This window comes from Bidens hawaiensis, unplaced genomic scaffold (genome assembly GCF_021521415.1).
Source record: "Bidens hawaiensis isolate Kalapana, Puna unplaced genomic scaffold, B.hawaiensis_p1.1 tig00023809_1, whole genome shotgun sequence".
Lineage (NCBI taxonomy): Eukaryota > Viridiplantae > Streptophyta > Magnoliopsida > Asterales > Asteraceae > Bidens > Bidens hawaiensis.
Genome location: NW_027505038.1, coordinates 96,954 through 116,441, shown reverse-complemented (window position 1 = coordinate 116,441; position 19,488 = coordinate 96,954). Strand labels below are relative to the sequence as shown.

General features: G+C 33.8%; 1 protein-coding gene and 1 pseudogene across 1 annotated transcript; one reads left to right on the top strand and one right to left on the bottom strand.

The window, feature by feature from the left end:
* The first annotated feature begins 1,485 nt into the window (after nt 1-1,485).
* On the top strand, nt 1,486-3,402 carry LOC143610080 (zinc finger CCCH domain-containing protein 29 pseudogene; annotated as a pseudogene).
* Nucleotides 3,403-7,011: 3,609 nt separating this feature from the next.
* On the bottom strand, nt 7,012-9,516 carry LOC143610071 (omega-3 fatty acid desaturase, chloroplastic-like). The gene is made up of 8 exons (XM_077084645.1): nt 8,865-9,516; nt 8,669-8,758; nt 8,501-8,567; nt 8,296-8,388; nt 7,964-8,149; nt 7,703-7,783; nt 7,429-7,566; nt 7,012-7,316 (listed from the first exon to the last, which is right to left on the bottom strand). Exons 1-8 carry the CDS (start codon nt 9,335-9,337, stop codon nt 7,137-7,139), a joined length of 1,308 nt encoding a protein of 435 aa, XP_076940760.1. The 5' UTR covers nt 9,338-9,516; the 3' UTR covers nt 7,012-7,136.
* Nucleotides 9,517-19,488: the final 9,972 nt, after the last annotated feature.

Sequence of the window (19,488 nt, the reverse complement as noted above, 5' to 3'; positions counted from 1 at the left end):
ATAGTATCTAGATGGACGACCTCATGAGAAGTTTTCACCTGGGCAACCAAAAGCAAATCGGTGAGGTGGCGGTGGTACGTTCCAGCCAAAGTGAACAATATTTTGGTGAGGCAGTAGCTTAGCTGTTAAAGTATTATTTAATTGAAATTAGAGAGAAAATTTAATAATTTTTAATGTAATTTTATATTTGTAGATAGATGATTTAAATGTAAATGCTCTTATCTGACTATTTCCTTTAATTGTATACAGACCATACGACTCGTATAACACTTTGTAGTGTTTGTTAAGCTCATCAAGTCTTAAGTCTTAGCTATAATAACTCTTTTGATGTATATATACCTGAAAAATAACTTGTCACACAATATTCTTTTCCCCATAAAAGCAAACAAATTAATAAAACCTTCTTTATATCAATAGCCCTACCCCTTAACCACGGGTTCCAAATCCAACACATCATCTGCACTCCGAGTCCCAACCCAGCCAATCCACCTGAACCGCGTGGGGTTCACAATCACCTCACAACCGGTTCAAGCTCACACTCCACTGGACTTGTACTACCCCATTATCATCCACCCACGTGTCATCCCAAATTTACATTTCTTTCCCAATTCATTTGCATTTCAAATAAATTTATTCTTTCACTTCCACCATAGTTGAATACTTTGACTTTTGACCTTTGACCAAAAAAAACCATCACACTTCACACCTTCCTCACATCCCACTACCATCATATCATTATATATATTATACTATATATAATTGGAAAGCTAATGCTACGATGCAGTTTCAACTTTTGTAAATTTAGTCCTTTCACTTTAATTTTTCTTAAATTAGTTTCTTCAAAGTTCTAAAGTTTTTTTAATTGATTCCAAACATAATTTGTTTTTGCTAGACTTTGTTAATTCCCCCCACACCCCCACACCAAAAAAAAAAAAAGTATTCATGGTTTTAATATATTCTCTATTTTGTTATTATACAAGTATATTTACATTACTGATCTTTTTAATGACTACCATATGAAGTTTCTTTTAGATCTTTTAGTATGCCGTTACGACATGTTTAATTCATCCATGTCATATCGTTAAAACGAACGTGCATTCACAATAAAGTATATAAGTTTTGTTTTTTTAGATTCTTTAGTACGCCGTTACGACATGTTTATTTCATCTATGTCGCGCTGTAAAAATGAATGTGCATTCACAATAAAGTATATAAGTTTCGTTATTTTAAAAATTTTTGAATGTCATTACGAAATGTTTACTTCATCCATGTCGCGCCATTAAAACGAACGTGTATTCACAACAAAGTATATAAGTTCCATTGACCAAGTTTTTTTATAGTTAGATAAATATTTTTTTTATCGAAATGATAGTCGTTATGATGTGTTTGTATATCTGCATTTTAAAACTCGAGGCCACTACCAAGTTCCTCGCGCAACGCGCGATAGGAACATACTAGTATGATATATCTTCAACTTATATATATATGTTCAACTTCATCATATTCCAAATTCATATTCACAATAATAATATTATTCCATTCTCACACACTGTGTCTTTTAAACCACTCGAGTTTACTCGAACTCTCGCTGCTTCAGGTGACGTTACAAAATTCATATCATGTTTACAACATAACGGTACCCGCGTCATCGACGACGTCGGATTTTGGTACGGAAGAAGCTATAACAGCAACAACTCTTCAAAGTCAAAATTAGCATATGAAGAACGTACTCCGTTAATGATTGCTGCAATATACGGAAGCATAAGCGTTATTAAATACATACTCAGCACTAATAATAATAATAATAATAATATTATTATTATTAACATCAACAAAGCCTCCGGTACCGACGGCGCCACCGCTTTCCACTGCGCTGCTGCCGGCGGCTCTGTTAACTCCGTCGAGGTCGTTAAGCTGTTAGTTGACGCCGGTGCTGACGTCAGCTTAACTGACGGTAACGGTAACAAGCCTGGTGACGTCATTGCTCGTGGAATCAAATCGAATATTCGGAAAGGTTTGGAGATGATATTAAACGGTTTTGTTGTTGAAGTTGTTGAGGAAGTTGTTACTGTGAAAAAGGCATATCCGGTGGATATTCCGTTACCGGATATTAACGGTGAACTGTACGGGTCGGATGAGTTTAGGATGTATACGTTTAAAGTGAAGCCGTGTTCGAGAGCTTACACTCATGACTGGACCGAGTGCCCGTTTGTTCATCCCGGGGAGAACGCGCGTAGGCGGGACCCGAAAAAGTATAATTATAGTTGCGTCCCATGCCCAGAGTTTCGTAAAGGGAGTTGTGGGCACGGTGACGCGTGTGAGTATGCGCACGGGGTGTTTGAGTCGTGGCTCCACCCGGCGCAGTACAAGACGCGTTTGTGTAAGGATGAGACTGGGTGTGCGCAGAAAGTTTGTTTTTTCGCGCACAGAGCTGACGAGTTGAGGCCTTTGTATGCCTCAACTGGGTCAGCTATCCCTTCACCAAAGTCTGGGCCTGTAAGTTTAGCTGAATTGAGGTCGATGGGCCCCGTAAGCCCAATGAGCCCAATTCATAACTCAAGCCCCTTGACTCTTGGTTGTTCCACCCCACCCATGTCGCCAGTTGTATCTCCAGCGACTGGGTGGATGAACAACAACAACTTGAATCATTTGACACCACCGGTTTTGCAACTATCGGGTAGTCGTTTAAGAACTGTTTTAAACGCACGCGATATGGAATTGCAAAGTTTAAGAACTCAACAACAAAGGCAACTAATGATTGACAATTTGTCTACAAATCTTTACACTAATGTATCTTCACCGATAAGAAAACCCGCAAACATTGCTTTTGAATCATCGGCTGCGGTTGCTCAGGCGGTGATGAATTCGAGGTCTAGCGCGTGGAAACAACGAAGTCAAAGCTTTATTAACCGTAGTCCAGCAGGTGCGGGTTCAGGAGCTTTGGGTGCACCATTTACACAATGGGGTTCGCCCGATGGGAAGCTAGAATGGGGGTTTAATGGGGAAGATAATAATAAGTTTAGAAAATCTGCATCTTTTGTGTATAGAAATGATGCACCTGTGAATGTGGACCATCAGCCAGATGTTTCATGGGTGGATACAATGGTTAAGGATGTTTCGTCGGTTGGAGTCGGGTTGTATAGTTCGTCCGAGAAACAAAGATATGGCATTGGTGGCCGCGGTGGTGGTGAGAAACTGCCGCAATGGGTGGAGCAAATGTTAATAGAGCAAGACCGGTTGGTGGCATAAGTGCAAAGCTATTGATATTGCAATTACTTGATCATAATAACAAAGTAGATTGTTTTTATTCTTTTAATTTGATGTAATTTTTTTCCCTAATACTTTCTTTATAAGGGATATTGACTATGTATAAGATGGTTACTAAAATTTCTTTAGTATTAATACGACGTTATGATGACCCTTCGATAAAAAAGTTATTGTTCCGTCACTGCATGAGTTAATAAGTTAAGAATATAAACAAATTGAGATATTAGGAAGCCCACAAATTCTTGTTTACAAATATAAATGACTTGACAGTACCTAACAAAAAGATTCACCCATACACACAAGTAACGGACGAAGTGTATTTACACTAATATGCCTGGTCATGATACTATACTTATTATAAGATTGAAAAGAATTATTATCTTAAGCTTGAAAAGAATCAAATCTTTACCACTAACTATGAGAAATATGCATATATCAAAAGGTCTTTACATGGTTGTAAAGGGCCAACCAGTTGCTTATGTCGTAACTAGCCTGAATCTTAAAACAATCGTTGCTAGTTATAACGAAATACAACTACATTTTTTTACGCACATAATCTATCATACCGAGTAAAATCACACAACCTTTACACTGCAGAATTCGAACCCTCGTCATTTTTGTTGAGAAAAATACTCCTTACCATCCGGAAGTCCACCTGAGCACATATACAGTAATACAACTACTAAAAAGTGAAATCTAAATAAACGATATCGATAAAACCCCACTATTAAGGAAACATATTTGTTAATCATTATTTTTTGCATTTCATTTTGTTTTTGTTTTTACATTATAAGACTAAAAATACTTTATTTTAGAAATAATCTAGGTTTTAATAAATTTGTAAAGAAATGTATTAGATTATTAGAAATATTACAAGTTAATTATATGAATATTTTTTTTCAAAAAGATGAAATAAATAAAATACGTATTTTTACAAGAAATTTCTTCCCTACTTCTACAAATTGCTTTAGAAATTGCCTCCGCTTTTACAGAAAGAAGCGTTTAAGTGATTAAAATGTATATTGTCCCCACTTTACCAAATAAAACCAAAATCACGTAGAAAGGAATGGAAAAAAAACCATTAAATAACAAAAAAAGGAAAAAAATATATACATAAACATACAAAAAATCTCTTGGTATAAAGCAAGCATTAATAGTGAAGTTGGAGACCCAAATCAAACACGCTGCTCCAACCAAATAATCAATATGATATCAAACTAAAAACGTTATTCATATTTTAAAAAGTACATGACAAAACTAGAAACAAAACAAACCAAACTAAACCAAAAGAAAAATAATATATGTGGAAGATACAAGCATCCACCACAAGAAAAATAAAATATGAGCCAAGCCATTCTATGAAGTTACACTTCATGCTTCCTAGAAAAAAAATCCTTTTTAAGAAAAAGTACAACTATGAAAAAGTTGACTTTTGCAAAGCTAACTCACAGAGTAAAAAAAATTGAAATCGGTTAAGTATTTAATTGGGTAGGTAAATTATTTATTTAACGGCTAAATTTGCACGGATAAAAAGAAAAAAAAAACGGCTAATTGAAGTTTTAGCCTGCGAGCAGAGTTGGAGCCAACTAAAAGAGAAAATATGAGCCGGCTAAGTAAATAAATGCATATTCCGATGTCGAATAAGAGTCAAGGATGCCAGCTAAAAAGCTAGAGCTGTAAAATTAATTTAGCTGTGATTGACACGTGTTAAATTTTTATTGGTTGAAAGTGAGTTTCATTTACTTTTTACAAATTTCAGTGGCCAGAAAGTTCTGGCTAAGTCTTACCTGTCTGTGCTACTTGGTTATTAGACCAAAACTTAATGACTGAAGAGATGAAAGTTAAAATAAGCATGCCTGCTTATGAAAAATTTTGGTCAAATATGTTCATTCTTGTAATTTTCCAATTATGTTGGTTATTGTTACAACAATTATAGTTGTATTAATAAACTCAATTATCATTGTATAAATAAACTTGGTTGTGGCATAATTTCGACAAAAAAAAAATAATTTCCCACTTTTTAAATATCAACCTTATATATAAAACTAAAAATAAAGAGGCCCACTGTATAAATACAAATGGACCCCTACAACTTATTATACTGGATCCATCTTGCTTAAAGCCCTAGTCCTAGTTCTTTTTAGCCCAATCTCTTTTAAAGCCTAGTTATCACTTTATCTACACATGAGTCATGGCACATCATCATCTCAGGTTGAAAACATGAAATTTAGCACTTATGAACATATAATTTACATAAAAATATAAATTGTGAGCATAAATTTTTCATATATACATGACATTAAAATGATTAGGATGTATAAATTTATGATCCATTTTCCTTATATTAATGCATAGAATAGATTAGGTCCAGTGTTTGCAAAATTTAATGGTGATACCGTGATAAAAGCTTGGTATTTGATTTTATGTTTAAGTTATTTGGTAGTGTTTCATTGTGATTGAAATTTGGTTCAGTTCTTGAAAATGAAAAGTGTTTGTGATACTTTAGGTTGCTGTATAGTCACGGATATACAATAATACTGGAGAAAATGAAATATTTACAGTGTAATCCATATATATAACTATAAAATCACTGTTGTCTTAGTAATATTACTTAAGAAATACGATTATGAAATATGAATACTGTATTATTACAATAAAATAAATTTTTGTTTAAAGCTATATGCTAAAAAAAACGTTTTAAAACGACTTTTGAGATAAAAGGGTACTAAATAAAATACAAATGGAACCCCCCAACTTCTTATATTGGACTTCTCTTGCATAAATCCCTAGTCGTTTCTTAATTCTTTTTTAGCCCAATCTATTTGATAGCCTAGTCTCTTTTAAGCCTGGTTTATCCACATATCAACATCCTTGAAATCTTAGAATTTAGCATAAACCAGTATTGACGCCCCCTTGGTTGGAGGCGTCAAACTGTTAAGAAAAACACCTTTTTAAAGCCAATTGACGTCTCTAACCTACTCAATCCATTAAAATTTTTGTAATTGAAGCTTATTAGACTAACTAATTCTTGAATCTTGATCCATATAACGAGCCTCGCTAATTCATTAAGTTTGATCCATATGAGAAGCTAGCCATGTATAACAACATATGCACTATGTACAAACTATATATATATATATAGTTAGCATGTACTTCAGGAAAAAAACTATTAGCATTTGGCATAAATACATAGCATTAAATTGATAATGATGTTTAAATATAGGGTCCATTTTCCTTATATTAATGCATAGAATAGATTAAGGCTTGTGTGAATGATTTAATGGTGACAAAGTTTGGTATTTGATTGTCTCAATGTGATTACAAGCTAGTTAGGTTCATGAAAAGCGTTTTTGATCATTTACATGTATTAGCAATGATTTGATGCATAGCAATTAGTTAACCTAATTTAGTTGTTATCAGGTGCTATTACCCAACACATCCATTTTGCCACCTCAACGAAGTTGGAAATATGTTGTGTATATCGTGAGTGGCAACGCACTTGGTCGGTGCTAGATATTTGAAATGTCGCTTCATCATTTTTGTATCATATGTCCTTTTACTCGAACAGTCCCTCATGCATGATTCATATTGTTTGGTTCGAGTAGGTCCCTACACATGATGTAAACTACATATATTTGAAAAGATAAGACAGTTCATGAATGGTACCATGAGATAGAGATATATGTGGAAATAAATAATTATAATCATTTATTTGATTCTATAAAAATACAAACTTTTTTTTAGCTACCCATGTTACAATATACCACAAAATATCAACATAAATAATTCTTGAACTAACTTCTTGTCAAGAATGGGTTCAATAGGCTTTTTAGCATCCGTTTTTCTTTTTCTTGAATCTCACGGGTCCATTATTTTGAGCCTCGGGTGAGCTTCGGGTCGGTTTGATAATAAACAACATCCCCTTCATCACTCACATAATGATCCTTTTTCATACTACTTGCAAGAAGCCCGAGTAAATGGAATGGAAGTGGCAATGATTTCTTCGGCTCTCTATAATATTTTCCAAGCACTGGCTTCGCGGCTTCAGTCTACATTAACAGAATCCCGAATTATTATTATTATTGGAAATTGATTGTATAATTTTAAGGACTGAAATCTTTGTTTAGTGAAAGTTTTATATATATCAAAGAATGTACTTACTGCCTCTATTAAGTTGTAGTGTGGGATTTGAGGGAAAAGATGATGTATGACATGGGTTCCTATATCATGATGGATGTTGTTAATCCATCCATAGTCACGATCGAGTGTCGTTAGCCCCCCTCTTAGGTAACTCCATTCCTGTTGAGACATCGAAAACCATATCAAATATAGTTTTTTTTTTTTATTTTAAAACATCAAAAATATTTTGTAAGCAGAATGATATAAAAACGGCCTAGTATAAAGCGAGCTAGGTCAGGTTGGGTCAATTACAAACCTTGCCACGGTACCATGGGAGTTTGTCTTCATGACCATGATGATGCAAGTAGGTTACTAAATCCAGCCACATGACAAAACCCTGAATTAGAAATAAGAATTTTAGCAACCAAAAAAAGAAACATAAGAACAAGAAGCATAAGTTTGATATATAAATGCTATGCAACTAGGGGCGTTCAATACAGAACCAATTATAAGTATATAATGCTAGAACCGTTATATACTTATATAATAAAAAAGCTATTGTAGGAAGATAGCTTACGATATAGGGGACGCCATAGAGTTTAAGTACTTGAAGAGGACCCATAGCAAAGGATAAGCCCACAAGCAAGGCAGCCATGGCTGACCAACAAACTGTTGATGTGATCACATCTTTTCTTTCGTTTGGTAGAAATAAATCGCTGTCCGGATGAAAATGCGAGCCTTTCTTTCCCGGACTTCTTCCCCACTGCCATTTGAAACCCGAAACGATAAGCATTGATAGTGGAAAACAAAATAAAAAATTAAAATCGGTTTGGCGATTTTTGCCCAAATCACTTGTTTTTGACTTATGACATTATAAATTATATGTTCATAAAAGATTTGTAGACTCACCAAATAGATAGGGTATGCAAGCATAGGGAAAGGCAGAGTGAACCTCAATAACTTAGTAACCGTGTCTAAACTTTTATAAATCTTCTCAGATAACTACAAACACAAATTTAAATAAATTAAAGATTTGTTATATAACCAATATGAAACACAACCATAATGATAAAAAAAAATTACTTAAAATTTTTTTAAGTGTATATAGACTCACTGGTTGCCAAGATTCATCTTTCTCAACATGCCCATGGTTCTGATGATGAGTTCTATGACTAATTCTCCTGTAATCACAACCATAATCATCAAAAAGATATACTTTAAAAATTAATAAAATAATAATAGTAGTAATATAAAATTATTTTAAGAATATTAAAATTCATACCATCCATGGTAAGGTACAAGTATAGAAGAATGAAGAAGATGACCAACTACACTATTGAGTTTTGCATTATTAGAAAAGCTTCCATGACCACTAAACAAAAAATAAGTCACAGAATCAAACAACCTTAATTTTCAAAAAAAAAAAAAGAATAATCATAATAAAAAAATGAAAATTTTAAGGTTTAGTAATTAGTTACCAATCATGACCAAGAACAAACAAAGCCCAAAACATAGTCCCTTGAGCAAACCAATAAAGTGGCCAAACAATCATATTATCCAAATAAGCAGCCACAGCCGCCAACCCAAACACCACCACCACATCTCTCAACACATAACTCATGGACTTCCACGGGTTCTTAACCCAACAATGTTTCGGTATCGCGGCTCGAATATCAGCCAATGTAAACGGTGGTGGTGCTCCAGGGTTGAACCCAGGCTCATGATCATCACTTTCTTGATCAATAACTTTAAACCCGTTGACACGTTCTTCTTGTTGATCAACGACATGGGCACCCACCGGTGCACTCACTTTGAGTACCGGGAAGTTTTTGGACCGCGACGAGTTTATTGTTTTTGGGAAAGTGGGGTTAATTGATATTGTTGATCTTGGGTTAAGGTAGTGTTTTGGAAGTGGTCTTAGACCGCATTCTGATATGATATAAGAAGCCATTTGAGAGAGATAAGTGTTTGTAAGGCTATGGTTTGCTTGCAATGAAGGTAATATGATCCAATATATATATACATTTATAGTATGTATGTGTAGATATACAACTATGGTCTTTGGGTCCCGGTTTCTTCCCACTTTCCCTACACTATTAATGGTCTTAGGAGCTGCTTTGATAATAGTAGGAAGTGAATAAGAGAAACGCGTGTTTATATGTGGTCGGAGAAAAAAACTAAATTTATGATAAATTAGTTTTTTCTCCCGGCGTGTTGCGTTGGGCAGCTGGTAAAACCCCAACGGTACCTGAGCGTTTGACGGTGAGTCAACGCGAATTCAATCAGTATAGAAATGATGTTTATTTAGTCGGTAAAATTTGAGCGTTAAAACCCAATAATTTAATTCGTCTTCAATTAACATATAAAAAAACAAAATATTTAAAATTATGTTTATTTGGTCAGTAAACTCAGGCGGTGGTAAAAGCCAAGAGTTATCTGTCTTGGGCATTGAGGAGGTAACTCGACACGAATTTATTCGTTTTCGTTTACGTTCGATTTGATTACGCGCGTTGGTAAAACCTGAGCATCGTCGGTCACGGGCGTTGAGGCGGCGAGTCTACGCGGATTTGGTTGGTTTACGTCAGCTTCGTTATAGTACCGGAACTAAAATTTTTTTGGCATTTGATCTTTTCCATTACGTTTGTTATGGTAAATGAAATAAATATAACAAAAAAAACAAAATTCAGTACTAATATGGTGCCGCCAAGTGGCCCTATAGGGCACTTACGGCACCAAACTTTTTATTTATATCTATTAGTAATAGTAATAGTAATAGTAATAAAAACAGATTAAAAGTTATACTTAATAAATGATTAGCCTTTATAGAAGACAAAATAAATTATTAAATGTAATAAAAATTATTTCGGAGTTCTATGAACTTATGACTTTGAGAGAGCTAATTCAAACTTATTTAAAACTAGATTAGAAACCCGTATATGTGAATAATAAAGATGATTAAATGAGGATATGACAAACATACATATACAATTACAACTAATATATACATTTCAAATCGCGTTGCTTTTGGTCTTCATCTTCCAATTTTTTTATCACTATGTAGATGTTTAATTAATGTATTCAGCTAGCTCTCGTGTCAATTCGAAATGTTTTTGTAAGTTGTGTTAAACCTTTTAATCATCAATCACGAATCATTTTGTGTTAGGTCTCAATCTCCAACGGACCAAAGAGGTTGAACAGGTCAAGTTGTTAAAAGTCTATCTATAATGCATGATAAAACCTGTTAATAATTTAATTTAAAGTTAAAGTCCATACGGAAATAATATAATTTACGTAACCATGTTTAACACACTTTATGTTTATAAGAATATAGAATTATGAACATAAAGGTATTTTAATCAAACATTAACTGTATCTCTAATGCATGACAAAACGTCTTAAAATGTCTAAAAGGATGAAAAAGATAGTTTTTTTAACAAGCTAGATAAATTATTATCGATCCATAATTTTATAACATAAAACATGAATCACGTTTGGTCGGTTAGTACAAAATGAGAAGGAAGTCAAAACAAAACTTTTTCTGTGTTGCGGCTGCGAAAGAATTGGGTCCAAAGTCCAAACCGTGTAGTCAATTGTCAAACCTCTATTTCATTGTACCTTTCATCATTCATCTTTTTTGAAGCAAATTCTTGCCATACATTCAAAATCAAATAATATTGTATATTATTAATCTATTTGTGAAAGAAAATAATGTATAGTATCATCTATCTATGTTTATTTCATTTAACTATATCAGAAATTTATTAATCTATTTGTGAAAGAAAATAATGTATAGTATCATCTATCTATGTTTATATCATTTAACTATATCAGAAATGGATAATTTATATCGAGTTATTTATAATAGAAAATATTATAACAAACAAATCAAGTCAGTTACCTATTATTATAACTTACAAGCGCTAAATAGGTCATGTTTTCAGGTGACGGACGATCCCTATACAAAATCCCAAAATTATATACGAGCATGCACAAAAGAACCCGGAAATCATGTTAGACACAAGAATCCAAGCATAACACTCGTATTCACGAGTTGACACTACACAAGACGGATAACATGAAAAAAAAAATAATATTATGTATTTTTAGCTTATTAATGCAAAATATACAATTGTGTATAAAAGAATTATGTTATCAAGTGCAAATTCTTTTTATCTAACTTTTTGTAGAAAATATCTGACTTGATTTAAGTTATGAGTCTTATGACATAAAACAACTACTTTTAAATAACACAAACATTAAATGGTTAAATTGATCAACCCATGAACCATCAAGTTGACCCAAACATGTCTCAGTTAACTAAACAAGTTTAAGGGTGCAACCTGACACTTATACGTACACATTTATACTTAAAAGTAAACATGTAATTTCCTTTTAACTTTGTATGTCAAAAATTCACACTCATACTTTATTTTTAATATAGGAAAATTAGTTTTAAATACTCTCAACTATGCTCTATTGGCAAACAATATGCCCAACTTTGCATTTGGCTGGTGACGGTCCCAACTAAAGGGGTATTTATTTTTAACAGCCCGCGACTAACGAATGACTAACTCCGTTAGTTTGTTGATGAGTTGCAAGCCTAGTTGTCAAAATATTGCTTGTGTGGCAGCTTACATGGCACAATATCTTCACTCTCTCTCTCTCTCTCTCTCTCTCTCTCTCTCTCTCATGGACTAACGTCTTCATAGAAGCCGGCCACCACCATTAGCGACCACCAATGTTGCTGCTAATTTGTCATCACCATGCTTCACGATGAAGTTCTGGTCCAACAATGGGGTTATTCATTATAACTCTAGAAACAAAGTCCAATTTGAACCCAAAATTCATGTTAGTTTATTACATATTGCAATTAAAATCATAGGGCTTTTATTTGGTTGATAAAAACGAGTTGAATGATACGTTTATTACCTCAAACGGTGTTCGAAATGATAGCCCGCGGAGCCTTGCCGGAATTCAAACAACCCACCGGAAAAACGATTCTGATTTTTTGGATTCAAACAAGCCACTGGTGGTGGTGGTGATTCGTTTATTCGCCGAAAAAAACGTGGGTGCATGTAGGGAGCAGTGGGAGGGAGGAGCCGAATGATGGCGGTTGAAGGTGATAACGATGGCAGCGGTTGCTAGTGGCAATGGCAGGGTGGTGCAGTGGTGGCTCTTAGAGAATAAACAGGGAGGTGGAAGATAGCGGCATATTATGACTCGACGGATGATGGTGAGGGTGGTAGCGAAAGTGTCGCCGGGAAAGATGGTGAAGTGGGGATGTATAAGACGGTGAACGGATGATGTGGATCTACACCTATCTATATATGTTATACTAGAAGAGTACCCGCGCGATGCAGCGGGAAACTGGAAACACATACTTTGATAATCATGTAACAAATTTTTGGGTGTTTATTATTTTGTTTGAAATTGTGAGACCGTTCACCAGTTCGGTTTCACGGTTGAAAACGAAGCTGGCCGTACATGTTGAAATGCAAATTATTTACTTATTTAGTATGAGATATAATGTATATTAGACATAGTAAAAATATAGTTAACCAAAGTTTTATTTAATACGAGCAAACTCGTCTATTACAACTTTAATTTAACCAAATTTCCAGTATGGTTTTTATAATCTTTGTTCTTGTTATGATTTCGCATTCTATTTATTTTAATAAGGTTTATTATTTTTGTGACCAAAGTTATCTTTGTTCATAGTATGATTCTCTTACTAACATATTAGTTGACGTTTGGTTTAAAGTGAATGTATATGTAGATTAATAATTCTTATTTTAAATTTTAAACTCAATTTTTTTTTATCAAAGTACAACCTATATCGAAACCTAATCGTTGGTAATGGTTCGGTTTAATTGGGCTTTAATTAGAAACAGTTTAGTTTCGGTTTTCGACGGAAAAAAAACTGTGTAAAGTTGGCTCATGGTTTAATTTAAAAAACCATCAAAAGCAAACCGCAAACAATTTTGCATAACTTTTTTACTTCGAAAACTTTAGCAATATGATACTCAAATTAAAGATAATAAAATGCTCGTTTTTATGATGCCATTTATTTTAAAAAATATTAAAGCACGAAAAAGTTATGACCGTTTAAAAATCGTGGGGGTAGTTGGGTTAAAAGTGAAAATAAAATAATATATAAGTAAAAGACTAAGGACCAATGTTTTAATTTTAGGGGATGAAACTTGTAAATATTTTGAAAAATTGCAAATGCACGTGAGATTTAAGGTTATAATGACATTTTTGCCCCTAGTTCATGTTATACCTCATGCATTACATGTTGTAAATTACTTAAAAAGATCGTCTTAATTTAACCATCAATGGTATATTATATATAGTATAGATTATTATTATTATTATTATGCCTAGTGGCCAGGTAATCAAGGTTTTGACAACTAGGCTTGCCAACTCAGCAACAAACTAACGGAGTTAGTTATCCGTTAGTCGTGGACCGTTAAAACCAAATACCATTTTAGTTGGGACCGTCACCAGCCAAGTGCAAAGTTGGGCTTGTTATTTGCCAATAAGATATAGTTGGGAGTATTTAAAACCAATTTTCCTTTAATATATAAGACGGTTATATAATCCTACAAAACTGCTTTTTCTCTCCTACACTACTCATCACAAATACTGTTTATATGGTTTTCAATTTTTCACAACTTTTATTTGAAATTGATTATATTATTAATTATTGTTCTAACTTAAAATTTTGCATCGCACTCGCAAATATGCACATCAAAAAACTTTCCGGTGCTCAAAGTGAGTGCACCAGTGGGTGCCCATGTTGTGGATCAACAAGAAGAACGTGTTAATGGGTTTAAAGTTGATCAAGAAAATGATAATGAGTCTGGGTTCAACCCTGGAGCACCACCACCGTTAACTTATTTCTTAACTTGCACATATATACGTGTTTTTATTACATATACATGTGCATGTTACTTCATGTCGTCAAAGACTATGATGTCAAAAACTTGTTATTAGAATATAATTAAAATAATGAATTGAAGAAAGAAATCATTTTTTATTAAGATATTATATCCAAGGATAAAAAATAGCCTATATTTAATTTTCTAGGTATCGAGAAAATATGTGATTATTTAGACACATATTCAAAAAATCATGTAAATCATATATATTTTTAGTAATCTCAACAATGTTCAAGAAACTATCACTCTATACTATAATTTTTTTAATCCGTTTTTTTATAAAATGATAAAGCAATAAATGTGAAGAAAAATGTCTTGAAAATATGAAAACTAGATGTGTTGATCTTATCAAATTAGTCAAACCTTCTAAAAATAGCAGTTTAGTTTATTTTCCCTTTCAACTCAGTGTGTTTATACCTATTAAAAGCTATAAATTAATTAGTTAACTTATCAGGTGTTTAGACAGATTCAACCAGCAATGAATCAATAGTACAAGATACATTTCATGAATTGATACTACAACACATATTTCATTAAATAATAAACCTAATTCTAAACATTATATTTATCCAAGAAAATTGTTGTATATAGTAACATGTATGTTTGAATTGAACAAAGCATGTCGTGTTTTTTCATATTGAATATAGTATTAATTTTATTTAAATTTTGAATGGTTGACTCTTGAAACCACCCAAAGCAAAGCATGCTTCCCTTTATACCATTCAACAATAATTCAACTACTTATTTTATGTGTAATAGTATTATATTATGCAGGGAAAAATTAACGTAAATGTAATTTATGTGTTAATTGTGAGAATTAAATAGAATAGTTATATAATTACTATACTTAATTATCGCAATTAGCACGCTAATTTCATTTGTATTTGATCGAGAATCCATATTATGTGTATTGAATTATAAAGTACTACTACTTTATTTACTCATTACACGTATACATTGCACGATTTGAACCTCACTTTTAGGTTAGTGGAATCCATCATCAAATTATGAAAATGTCCCCATTGAGACTTATATAACTAACATGTTTTAGGCTTGCAGATCAAATCAAAGTCGACATATAAAACTTGAGCTCAAATAAGTTGAAATTTTGACTTAAGATTGTTTAAGCATAAAGCAATCCAAGCTTTTAATAATATACGAAAATGAGTTACTTGCGAGTGACTCGATGTGTTTATGACTAGTAACAATTCTATTGGGTTTATGAAGGCTCGGTTTGCTTATTGGTCAGGATTATAAGAAAATTAAAGTGGCAATGAATTAAAGACATTGGTTAGTTGTTTTAGCCCATAATTAACTTTTCTTGAATTTTTGAAGATTACTAAACCCTATGAGTTGCAGCTTGCAATCCGAACTAAGGATGGGTTTTTGGAGTTAACTCAACCTTGCGACCCTTTGTCCCGACCATTTTAGCACACAGGCTAGCTACAAGTGAGAAGCAATCTATCAATCCCTTCTCTTTAGGGCATGGTATTGGTAAAGACGTCATCTCTTAATTCTTTCCACGGCTAAGGCAGATAACAAACACTCTCAATCCAATAAGTAATATACTTGTAACATATCATAACAAGAGCAAATAGCAATAACACTATATCCCGGTTGCAGTCTACGGACTTAGGTCCGCTTAGTATGAACTAGCAAATCCTTGTGTTCTTTAGTTTTCGGCAGTTTTGTTTGGTGTGTTTACTAGCCAATCCAATCCAATCATGCTCTATTTATTTATGACCGACTAGTGACACTACTGGAAAATAAATATTATGAAATATGAAATTTAGTGAAACTTTTACAAAATACGTTATAAGTGTCATTCAGAGTATAGTAAAACAAACCCTGCTATATAAAACAAAACGTGAAACAAAAATGTTAATGAATTACTGAAATCAAACGAAAAGTATTGCTTTTGTGACAAAAATCAGTGGCCTATAACGTTTAGGTATAGATGTTAGAAATTCTAAAGTTTAGTGGACTGGCAATCAATTCCTAATATCACCACCACTATCACACCGGTCAATCGGTCATCGAGATTAATAATGGTGGTAAGAGTAGATTAATCATTAAATAACAAGTGGGACTAGCTAGCCTTTGTTATTAATGCTTAACTTTGATTATTAATTAATCAAGAAACTAAGCCTCAAGTCGTCGGGTCAAGTTGTGTTAAACATATAAAAGGGCATATGTGTTTAAAAGAGCCATTGAATCTTTTTTTTTAAATTACTAGTTGTTAATTACACATATTTCAACACCTTGATGCACGTGGCTCCCGCTAGCGTGAGGTCCTGGAGGGTGTCGGCTTAGTTGAGTTTGGGCATGATGTATGCATTCTTACAACACATTTTTGTGAGAGGTTGTTTTCACAACTTAAACTGTGATCTTTAAGTCACATGACAACAACCTTACTGTTACTATGCCTCGATGGTAACAGAGTATCTGAAACAATTTGCCAGGGTAAAATGGGCTGCTTACTTGATGAACCAAAAAGCCCAAAATTGGTTTGCATTGATGTCGGCTGGGCCGGGTTGGCCTACAAGTAACTTCTCTCCCATTTTTGTAAATACTTAATGCCTTTGAATATAATTGTGTTTGATGCAGCGGTATAAACAAAACGAAGATTGAATCACGTTGATTCAGTGAATGCCCGTGATGAACTTCAGAACTCCCAAATCCCATCCAAAGGTCTAGGGAAAATGAAGAGAAAGACAAAATTTATTAATATTCAAGTCTAACTTTTGGAATTACATCACAAGCATATAAAAAGACTTCCAAATACGAAATGGGCCTAAAACGGGCCATGGGCCAAACACAAACCCAAAAACAAAAAGACAAAAAGTACTGAAAAAAGATAAAAAGGCCCAAAACTTCATTTAGGAGGCGTTTTTGGGCTTCGGACAGGGGCCAAACCGCTGTGGGCAGTCTGCTACAATGGGCTCCTCGTCTCAAGCTTCGATTTGACTGGTAATAGGCCTGAAACGGAGCTTTGTGGGCCAAGTTATGCTCGTTTTCGTGGGCCACCTTTGGAGACACGATCATGAGCCTCCAAATATAACATGACCTGTTCGTCAATACTTGGGCCTTCATCAGTGTTACTCATTAATCCGATTTAATAGTTAATGGGCCAAAAAGGCCCAAACTAGTTTGGGTTGAAACATTTTGGGTTGGTTTGACTAATATCTTTTTGTTTCTTTACCTTTTTAATTTTATAGATAGTTAATACGTTAAATATGATTAAAAAACTTACATTACCACAATACTAATCCAAATTCCAATATACATGATTACAAAGCTTACATTACCAAAATACTAATCCAATATAAAAAAGTAACACAACTTAGGAACCTATAGGCTTTAGAAATATATACATACTTTGGGCGATTTTCAACACCTTTTGACAGTTTCCCTTCAAAAAATTTTTATTTCACTCGCTTAGTATGAAGCTATTATAAGCGAGCGAGTAAAATCAACACATCTATTGTACATATTTTATTTGTTTGCCTTTGATTTTGGTTCTTTTATGTATAGGCAAATATAAACCATCTTTGTTACCCTGAACTATATGAAGCAATTAATAATAAAAGTTGGGAGACAAAAAATTAGGTGCCGTTTTTCTGGTGGTCCGATTTACTTGACGTGACAAGAAACGTGTGATTTGAGGAAAATGGTATGAAGTAATGGGACCTTTTGTTGATGATATGAAAAAAGAGATATTTTCATGTTGACAAATGTTACAATCTAAATCTAGAGTTAATTGTGATTTTCCTCCATGTAGTTTGTCTAAATATATGGTGTCTAAATATAGAGTTTTAGTCTAATAGTTTCAAATTTGCGATTTTTGTTCTTGTGGTTTCATCTCATTTGCAATTAAACCCGAATTCACTAAACATGTTAAGTCTGATTGTTAAACCCATCAGCTTAACCTTCACGTGAGGAGCCGTTTTGTTTTTTTCCCCCAAATACACCCCATCCCCTCACATGAGGGGGCTTGCAAATTAGGACTGAGGTTTATTTTGGGAGAAAAAAGACGAAGCTTTCCCTCATGTGAGGGGCGCACTGATGGATTTAACAACCAAACTTAACGGGGTTAAAGAGTTCGAGATTAATTGCAAGTAAAATGAAATCATAGAGACGAAAATCACAAATTTGAAAGTATTAGACTAAAACCGTAGATTTAGACAAAGAATAGTCGAAAATCGCAGGTTACTCCTAAATCTATCTGTCAATACATACAAACTACAAAGTATAAATCCTAATCCTATTGGGCTAAAGATAATGGGCCTGATTGTAGTGATGGCTAGCCCTTAATCTAATCTATTTGAACAGTTTATGTTGAATTTAAATTGTCAAGTGAGGAAGTAGATGCAGGCATGCAGCCATGCAAGTAGAGGTGCACAAATCGGGTTCTCTAAATACCCGGCTTCGGGTATGACCGGGTACGGGTATGATCGGGTATTGGTAATAGTCGGGTAGGGTTCGGGTCGGGTATTGTCTCTAAAAATCATACCCTATGCATCGGGTTCGGGTAGGGTATAGAACCGGGTATTCTAAAACCGGGTATTTGAATACCCTATTATCGGGTATTGAAAAAACTCTATTTACACGTTTTTTTCCGGTATTTTTTTATATAGATTGGATTTTTTAAAAGTTTACACTTTTTAGGGGTATTATTCGGGTATTTTTAAGGTATTTTCGGATATACATCGGGTATTTGAAATACCCGGTTTCGGGTATTGGAAAACCTCGGTTCCGGGTTCGGGTATTACCGGGTACAAATCGGGTCCGGTTCGGGTTCGGGTTTTAGTGCCAAAATGCATACCCTATCCGTACCCTATGGGTAGGGTCGGGTTCGGGTTCGGGTATTAAAAACCCGGGTATTAGAAAAACCGATTCCGGGTATTTATTTCGGGTCCGGTTCCAAATTCGAGTTTTTTTTTCACCTCTGCATGCAAGTGCAAAGTTATTATCAACATTTAGTATCATCAAGTAGTATAATATAATATTCTAGTTACGTTTTACAAGATCTTCAATAAAATATCAAAGATATATATCAAATTAATCCAAAAGAACTACTACACTTCAAAGACTATCAAAATACTTTTCTTAATTCCTGCAACCAGTCATTTTTTTGTACTTGCATATACTGTTAAAACTT

What these genes read in the sequence shown, in the direction of transcription:
- LOC143610071 (XM_077084645.1), bottom strand. Translation starts at nt 9,337, where the DNA reads ATGGCTTCTTATATCATATCAGAATGCGGTCTAAGACCACTTCCAAAA. An exon ending in AAGATGAATCTTGGCAACCA is followed by an intron (nt 8,389 to 8,500) that starts GTGAGTCTATAT and finishes TTGTGTTTGTAG; the next exon opens with TTATCTGAGAAGATTTATAA. An exon ending in ACTACAACTTAATAGAGGCA is followed by an intron (nt 7,317 to 7,428) that starts GTAAGTACATTC and finishes CTGTTAATGTAG; the next exon opens with ACTGAAGCCGCGAAGCCAGT.